The 8,468-nt window shown below is 41.8% G+C and overlaps 4 protein-coding genes across 7 annotated transcripts in view; 1 reads left to right on the plus strand and 3 right to left on the minus strand.

Moving 5' to 3' along the window:
- Positions 1-164, minus strand: part of LOC104805319 — a 3,358-nt gene extending 3,194 nt beyond the window's left edge. For 2 of the 3 annotated variants that reach the window (XM_010529852.1, XM_010529851.1), the window contains exon 1: positions 4-103. The gene's annotated coding sequence lies outside the window, so the exon portion shown is untranslated. Of the gene's footprint in view, positions 1-3 lie in introns of all 3 variants that reach the window. The other variant, XM_010529853.1, reaches the window with a different exon arrangement.
- An 87-nt stretch (positions 165-251) lies between these two features.
- LOC104805320 (regulation of nuclear pre-mRNA domain-containing protein 1B) lies at positions 252-3,745 on the plus strand. The gene is made up of 8 exons (XM_010529854.1): positions 252-493; positions 852-966; positions 1,315-1,562; positions 1,711-1,830; positions 1,975-2,131; positions 2,280-2,419; positions 2,512-2,547; positions 2,827-3,745. The coding sequence occupies exons 2-8, from the start codon at positions 891-893 to the stop codon at positions 3,520-3,522; spliced, it is 1,473 nt and encodes a 490-aa protein (XP_010528156.1). The 5' UTR covers positions 252-493; positions 852-890; the 3' UTR covers positions 3,523-3,745.
- Positions 3,746-3,901: 156 nt separating this feature from the next.
- Positions 3,902-7,315, minus strand: LOC104805321 (omega-hydroxypalmitate O-feruloyl transferase-like). 2 transcript variants are annotated; one of them, XM_010529856.1, is made up of 4 exons: positions 7,230-7,315; positions 5,318-5,624; positions 5,047-5,222; positions 3,902-4,941 (listed from the first exon to the last, which is right to left on the minus strand). In XM_010529856.1, exons 2-4 carry the CDS (start codon positions 5,592-5,594, stop codon positions 4,075-4,077), a joined length of 1,320 nt encoding a protein of 439 aa, XP_010528158.1. In that variant the 5' UTR covers positions 5,595-5,624; positions 7,230-7,315; the 3' UTR covers positions 3,902-4,074. The 2 variants fall into 2 exon arrangements, with proteins under 2 accessions (XP_010528158.1, XP_010528157.1); XM_010529855.2 differs by lacking the exon at positions 7,230-7,315 and adding an exon at positions 5,727-5,996.
- Positions 7,316-7,907: 592 nt separating this feature from the next.
- LOC104805322 (transcription factor TCP20-like) lies at positions 7,908-8,460 on the minus strand. The gene has a single exon (XM_010529857.2). It carries the CDS (start codon positions 8,448-8,450, stop codon positions 7,926-7,928), a length of 525 nt encoding a protein of 174 aa, XP_010528159.1. The 5' UTR covers positions 8,451-8,460; the 3' UTR covers positions 7,908-7,925.
- Between the last annotated feature and the right edge of the window lie 8 nt (positions 8,461-8,468).

Here is an 8,468-nt window from a genome sequence, read left to right on the forward strand (position 1 = left end):
GGCCTACCGTATCGACTTGTCCTAATCATTGCTAATCTCGAACTCACCGCAAACCGATGGGGAACTACTTGGACACAATGGAAATCCAAAAACGTCGAAACGATGCCGTTTGTGATGGGTCGAAACGACAGCGTTTCTTGACAGTGAAACGACATCGTTTTATACACTTCTTGGGCCTATTCATGGGCCCAAATAATCAGGCCCAGGCCTATAAATGGAGAAGGAACGACCTCTCCCACGTCTCTTCTTCAATCCCCCCACCTTCACCTCCACGACGAGGATTGTTTCAACTGCTCACTCCCGAATTACTTCCCGAATTACTTCTCCGGTGGTTTCGGAGGCAACTTCTGGGAACTACAACGTTTTATCGCCGTGAATTCTATCTTCATCTTCGTTCTCTTTACGCCATGAAAGCCCTGCTTGTGCTCCTTCGCGAACTCTCCTCCTGACTGGTTCTCTCTGTCCGTAACTCCCTCCTCTACTCGTCTTCTGGGTATTTCTCCGTTCTTTCTCTTTCGTTTTGCTTTCATCTGAAATCGTTCTCTATTATTACTCCTTATGTTTCACCGTCTAGGACAATTTTATCTGAGTTTTGCACTTACTGGTCGCTAGTTCTAGTTATCTACGTGTCGTGGAATCATGTCAATTATGTCTGTCTGTGTATATGTTTAGGGAAGCTTGTCTCTTTCCTCGTGTTCCTGGTTAAAGGAATTGCCTTTTCTTCCACGTGTTTTGTCAATTGTTAAAGTAGTATTGGTTGTTTCTAATTTTGTTCGATTATGCTAAGGTAATTGACCTCTGGGGATTCTAATTCTTTCTTGGTTTTAATTTTTTCTTATTGATTTGTGAAGGCGTGAGGATTTTACGCTGGTGAAGTTGGGGTTGAAAAGATGGGCAGTTCGTTTAACCCTCAGATTTTAGTTGAGAAACTTGCCAAGCTCAACAATTCTCAAGCAAGCATAGAGAGTATCCTCTGGTTGTAATACTGATTTTTCTGTACCGATTTCTCATTTTTTTTCCCAATCTTTCCTGTCATGTGGAGTTTTACCCTTTTGTCTGAAGCTGCAGTATTAAGGTTGCTAGAGAAACTGAAGCCACATTGAAATAATTGAATCTTAAACCATAGTATTACAATGTGGGAAGAAATCTGTCTCTTTGGTGACAAGGGTTTTTCTCTCTTAACTTCCTTTTTTCCGGATCGGTAGTAGGATGTACTGATTTGGAGTTTTGTCAATCCACTTAACGTTATTTTTTCGATTATTTTTTGCCATTATTCTCCTTGTATACTCTGTCATCCTTAATTATCTTTTACAGCTTTATCGCATTGGTGCATTTTTCACATGAACAAGGCAAAACATGTAGTGGAAACATGGGACAGGCAGTTTCACTGCGCCCCAAGAGAGCAACGATTGGCATATCTGTACCTTGCGAATGATATCTTGCAAAACAGTAGGAGAAAGGGTTCGGAGTTTGTTGGTGAATTCTGGAAAGTTCTCCCTGATGCTCTTCGGGATGTGACTGCTAACAGTGATGAATTAGGGAGAAATGCTGCGTTGCGGCTGGTATGTCCAACAAAATCCTTATTACCCCGATTTATTTGCCGCCCTTACATCGTTTAGGGAAGTGGAAATCTTTTGCACTATTTGAGTAGCCTTTCTTTCGGCAGCCAATTATCATATCATCATCATCTACCGTTTTATCCTATGCAAGATTAATATCTGGGAAGACAGGAAAGTTTTTGGTTCCCGGGGGCAAATTCTCAAAGAAGAGTTTTTGGGAAGGCGGCCTGAAAATGGCAACAAAAATGGAAGGCATGTGCCTGTTAAGCTTGTAAGTCAATCCTTTCATTCAAGCAATTATTTTTTCCATTTTTTATATGAATAACCCTGTTCCGTGCCGAGTTAAGTTTTTTCTTGGCTACAAACTTACATGATGAACTCTGATTCTGATCTGTTTGTGCATTCTATTCAACAGAGGCAAGCAAATGGAAGTGCACTGGAGAAAGTAGTTTCTGCTGTTGAATCTCTTTATGGTGGTCAGATTGATGAAGATGTGATTCTTGGAAAATGCAGTAGTGCTACTAGCTACCTTGAGAAAGTAGGGAAGGAGGTTGAGGGTGATCTTAGTTCAGGTATATCAACAGCATGTTTATCCAACGTTTTTCGGCTAGAGAATTTCTGACTCCTAAGTTCAAGCATCTGTTGATCTGTTGCATACCCAAGATTATATTAAACTCCTGTTCCGAAAATCTTATTTCTCTCCTATGACATTGTGAACAGGGCATCCCCCTGGACCTGCGGTGGTGAAAGAGGTGCAAGGACAACATAGCATACTGAGGGAGTGCATGGAACAGCTGAAAGCCATCGAGACAGCCAGAAAGGATCTTGTTTCTCACTTGAGAGAGGCTCTGCATGAACAGGTTATCTGTTCAGATGATCTCAGTGTTTACAAATCATCCTTGATTTGATTTCTGCTGCAAAAACCTCACATTGTTTCTGTTGTTTTTTTCAGGAACTCAAGCTGGAGAAAATCCAAAACGAACTTCAGGTTTGAGCTCTGCAGTAAACCCAATTTTGCGTCTTTATGAGTTCTTGCATTTTTTATTCACATAACATAACAACCTTTTCAATAGGAGATACTCTGAGAACTGCCAACTAATAGTAAGAGAAAGGGAAAAAAAATACTGGTCTGCATTTCGAGCTGGTTATATCGATGTGTTCTCTCATCCTTAAGGCATCTGGGATCCCTGAACAGCTGGTCTGTCAGTATGGAAACGTGATTCTAGTTGACGTTGTTTATCTGATTCCCGTTCTGATGTGATTGTAGGTTTCCCAATCTCAATCAGACCGGACTGGAGATCTTTGTAGACAGCTTCTAGACCATTCCACTCCGGTCTACAAAGCCCCGGAGGCACAGGGGGAACAGTCTGCACCTGTGATGTATGGGAACCCGACCCAGACAGCAGAGGAAGAGACCAGAAAATTGGCTGCGGCAGCAGTGGCAGCCAAGCTAACAGAATCAACTTCCTCGGCCCAGATGCTATCCTACGTCTTCTCGTCCCTTGCTTCCGAGGGCATCATCGGGAACCCATCTGTAACAGAACCCCCTTCCAGTGATTATCCGCCGGAAAAAAGGCCAAAGCTTTCGGATCATGACCAACCCTACATCCCACCTCAGCAACAACCCGCGATTTCTTTCGCGGAAAATCTCCAACATAACGCTCCAATGACGTCCTCAGCCTCTGGTCATCTTCCTTCGCCGCTACTGCCACCGTTCCAGCAGCCGCCACAGTTCTTGCAGCCCTTACAACCACCAGGACCTACCTCCCACGCGCTGTTCAGCTACAGCATGTCCACAGCCATGGCTGCAGCCTCGCAGCAGCAATCTTCTTCAGTTCCTGGATACACTCCACCAGCAGCGGCCACTCCTTTCACATCTCCGCCTCCGCCGGTTAATTCTTATCAGAAGTGTCAGGGCTCAGAAGGATTCTACGGCGTGAACTTACCGATTACTCGGCAGTAGAATGAAGATGGATCTGTAGTTGTCGGATCAATAGCAAAAGTTTGTCCTTTTATCTTTTCTTTTTGGGTTCCTTCTGGTGCTGTCCTCGTTGAGGTTTTCGTGTGTGCTTCTGATTATACGCCTCTAATTTAGAGATATCTGCACATAGTAACCATGTTTGTACCTTATGTTTTCCAAAGTCTCACTCTGATATTCGCTGTTACTTATGCAGGGTTTATGACTCTATTAGCTTTTTTAGGTGATCTATCATTGTTAGTAGATCTCTGGTTTGATAAAGTTTGGATTTTTTATTTATGGGTTTTTGAGTTAATTTGCTCCCCAGCGATTTAACTGCTGAAATTATCTAAAAAAACCGAACTTTTCTCTCCGACCAGACACGAAAGGAACATCTGTCACATGGAGTTGCAGTCATTTGTAACAAGAAAGAATGTCTACAAGAAAGCATGAGAAAATTTCAACAATGGTAATACGAATCACGACTGTAACGAATATGATAACAGAACATAAACATTATCAAAAGGCCGAAGAATCTTCGTTCATGATCTTGTTTCTTTATATCTGTGACATCTGTTCTTCGAACACATCCATGGCGGAGCCCGGAAGTCCAAGAAGCACATTGATGCTTCTCCTCTCTTCTCCATGAGACAGAAACAGAATCACTTCCTTCTCTGGCAATGCAACGGGACCAGACAAAACCGGTTTGCCCCATCCGAAATCGGTTGAATGAAACGGCAACCTCGACCATGTCGTGATCAGAAGTGTCGATGCAAGAGACGGTCTGGTCCTTGTTACCTCGAAGTAATCGATCGCAGATCTCATGTAGCCATCAGTCACCGTATTGATCGCTTCACGGACTAACCCGACAGCGAAAGCCAATGGCTTTTCGAGAAGTTCACCTGCTTCGCAAGTGGCATTTATCAGAGTAATTCCATTCCCAAAGTACCCTTTTGGAAGTGGAGGCTGAAACTTGGCTCTGCCATCGACGGCAAAGAGAAGCTTGGTCTTTTGGTCATTCAACAATTTCAGTGCCTTTGTTCTCGCTCTCCACACGAAAGCCGATAAGGCCTCAAAGGTTGTGCAGCTCTGAAGAACTTGGCCATCTCCAGTGGCCGTCAGCTTGAGTTTCTTGATCTTTTCCGGGTCGAAACAGAAGGATCTGTAAAGCATTGGTTCATCTGCGTAGAGGGCATTGACGTTGGATTTGTCTTCGATCTCTGCGTATTCTTGGTGGAGATGTTCGATCAATGGAGGGTTTCGAGCTCTAAGAACGGTTCTGTCTAAAACCGGAGGTGTTGTAAGGGGTAACCCTCTTGCTGTTTGGCCCCATGAACTGACAAACTCCATGGCACCGATTCCATCAAACATGCAGTGGTTCATGCACAGTCCAAGAACAAAGCCTCCACATTTGAATTTAGTCACCTATATTAGTAATCAGACAAACAACGTTATCGCTGTCTTTTTTCAGACGCGAACAATCTAACTCATGAATCTGGAAAAGAGATCGCTTGGGGAGAAAGAAGGAACCTGAGCTGTAACTGGAGGAATTTCAAGAATGGTCTTGGCATCTGGAACATCATACACCAGTTTGCCAAGAGTGTCAGGTTCTGGCTTAGTTATGTCACCAATCTCATCCATTGAACAGTTAGCTTCTGCCTCCACAAACACGACTCCTTCTTCACTACAGTCCACCGTAAGCTTGCCTGATGATCACCAATGACATATGAACAAAACTACAGAAAAGCTCGAAGATAAGATACCGAAGCCATTTCTCATCAATAGTGAGCGATAACTTTACCTTCTGGGCTTATGGTGATCCTCCCAGAGAGAGGGTAATAGTGAACAAGAACCTTGCTCAGAGCGTTCTTGATCACATCTACTGCATCTTCGTTCCCTTTTTCACCCGACTTGAAACAATAGATCGTTCGGATGATCACAGCGATGTTCTGATCAAGATTCGACAAGAAATAGAGACCCTTTTGCGTTTCGGATTCGGGTTTAACCAAAGTCGGCTCCTTCTGCAAGACCTCGAGCTGAGAGGCTTTCCTGTCGCAGCTGCTGCTGCTGTTCTCCATTGATGCAGAGACTTCTTTGTTTTCAGCAACCTGAAACACAAAAAAGAGTGAGATAAACAGAGATGCCAGATTACGATTTAGGCCAGAGAGGGAGGGAGAGAGACACTGCCGAAACATTCATACAATACTGACCATTATTCACACAAGTTATAATGGCTGACAAAGGAAGCAGAGAATGTGGTATTTATAGAAACAGCAAAGGGGTGTTTACAGAAAAGAAAAAGAAAAGAATCTGTATTAAAGGTTTTGGTACCCAATAGGGAAGGGAAATCCCTGTGAGAAGTAAATGGGGGAAGAAAACGAAAAATCTGATCTTTCTTGATTGAGAAACTGTTAAAGAGAAAGATATGAACAGGTGGATCTATGATTGTTGTGAGTGAAAGATTGGGTTCTTCAGACACAACATAACTGGTTTATATATATATATATATACACATATATGTATGTATACAGATTCCATTTTGTGGTTGCATCATTCATCATATGGATGGAGTTAGGCGACTAACACAACAAACCAGAGAAAGGGTCATTGACTGTGTGAGGGCTTTTGGTTTTTGGTTGTTGAGAGTAGGCATCCTAATTTTTGAATGATTCTCTTTGTCATGCAATGTTTTTAGTTTTGTCCTTCCCTTTCCAGAAAAAAAATAATTAGGAAAAAAAATATTTGTTCTTATTTTAAGAGAATGTATCTATGACAAAGATCTGATTCGCCCAAACCTTTTTACTGTTAAATAATAATAATTTGAATATTTCAAATATTAAAATGTTCTTATTTTAAATGGTTAATATAACTCATAAAATATTCCAATGTGTCAAAAATAAAGTTATTACTCCAATTTTTTTAATAATTTCCTCCGAAATCTTAGGCATATACACCATTCTTTCTTTCTTTAAAAAACATTGCCGTAATATTTTATTTTATGATTTAAAATGAAAAAAAATGGACCTTGCAAGATTTTAGGCCCAAAACATTAAACACATGCATTCGATTGTAGATAACACAATGCTAAATTACTAAAAAGACAAAAATAAATGTACCTCTCAAAGAGTATTTAAATATCTAAATGTATAATATAAATATATATAATATTGTTGTGATATTTTATTTTATTAATTCATACATATAGTGAAAGCAAAGCTGCACAAGCATATTCTTCATGCTTCTCATGATCTCCACAAGCACATGACCAGAACAGTTGATGAGTTTGAACATTTACCTTCAGATTCAACTTTTGGATGGGAAGCTGAAACGTCTTTTCCCAAGGTTACACTTTTGCCTTCAAACTCAACGAAAGGATATGTTTCATATTCTTTCTTCCTGTTGTCTTAGGACTATTCTGGGCTTTGTTTTTTTTTTTTTTTTTTTTTTTTTGCTGTCATCCCCCTTTGTCGCACTCAACACACTTAAGGCCCAACGGCCTGAAGAAAACTTTTACCAATTTTGTGGGCCTTTTTTTTAATGAGAATTTCTCTGTATTATTGGATTGCTTGTTTCACATAAAATATTTTCAAACCCGTTAAATTCAACCATTGTCCAAAAAATGATATTTAATTTTATTTTAAATATATATTATTCCATTATCGAATTTGTATCCACATATAAAAACCAAAATATTTGAGCAAAAAAGGACAAACCTTCTGCAGCTGGGAAACCCTCACGTTTCACTCCGAATCACCTCGCAAGAAGTCTCTAACCGAGTTAGAGGCTTCCACCCTCCCCGTCATTTCCAACACCTGTTTCACCATCGAACATCTTTCGAAAGCAAAAGGGACATTGGGTACCAGAAAAAGGCAAGACAAGACCCTTAGAACAGCTTAAGGCTTCCGACCAGCAAAAGAAGACAAGACCCTTCTTCCTCCATAACTGAAAACTGTAATCTAATCCACAATGTGGCAGAAGAAGTGTACACTGAAGCTGTACTATCCATCTGGATACTCAGATCCTCACTCTGCATAGGATATTGGTAAAACAGTAATCTTACATTATGGTAGCAAGCAAAAGCAATCCTCTATTCTGGGATCAAACAGACATGCCAAAGCTTCAATTGAACAAAAACAAAACAACTCGGCCTGTCTAGTAACAACCCACCTGCAAGCTCAACAACAATTGCAGAACCAATTTTGAGATTTTCCCTTTTTTCTCCCTCTCCAAAGAATCAATGAAATCGCCTCACCTGTGTTCTCTCCCGAGGTTTTGAAACTCCATAACCATATCCAAGCTTATACATATATACCACTCTCAGTGTAGCCATCGATCCTCTCCATGGTTGTATAACAACAAAATCGTCACACACACAACCAAAATTCTAAACAGAAAATCACGTGAACCCATCAAAGCCCAGAGCCTTGAGAGTCCTCCTTCTCAGATGTTTCTTGCTGATTTTCATCAGGGCGTTGCTGGCTATGGTGGTGGTGGTGAAGAACCCTAGCTTGACCCATCTGATGATAAACCTGTGCAAACGCCTGCGGATTCGGAATTCCAACATTCCCATCCTGAGACAGTCCAAGCTCCAATCCAGGCATCTGATTGTTAGCCTCTGAACCTAAGATTGACGCAAAACTCATCGCACCCATGTTCGACACGCCTGGATATTCAAACCCAGAAAACCCAATTCTGTACCCTCCGCCGCCGCCGCTCTCACTCGTTATCCCGGTGGTCGATGCACCAGCTCCGCCGCCGGACGGTGGCTGAAACCCAAAGCCAGTAACATTCGGCCACAGCCCACTTGGTAAATTATGGTAATGAGCCCTGGAAGTTCCTCCACCGCCATCGCCTATGCCAACCATGGGCCAAGCAATCCTGCTAATACTACCCGGCCCACTAATCCCACCACCGCCAAGATCATGGTTCATCATCAGAACTGTCGAGAGACA

This window comes from Tarenaya hassleriana, unplaced genomic scaffold (genome assembly GCF_000463585.1).
Source record: "Tarenaya hassleriana unplaced genomic scaffold, ASM46358v1 Cleome11, whole genome shotgun sequence".
Taxonomy (NCBI): Eukaryota; Viridiplantae; Streptophyta; class Magnoliopsida; order Brassicales; family Cleomaceae; genus Tarenaya; species Tarenaya hassleriana.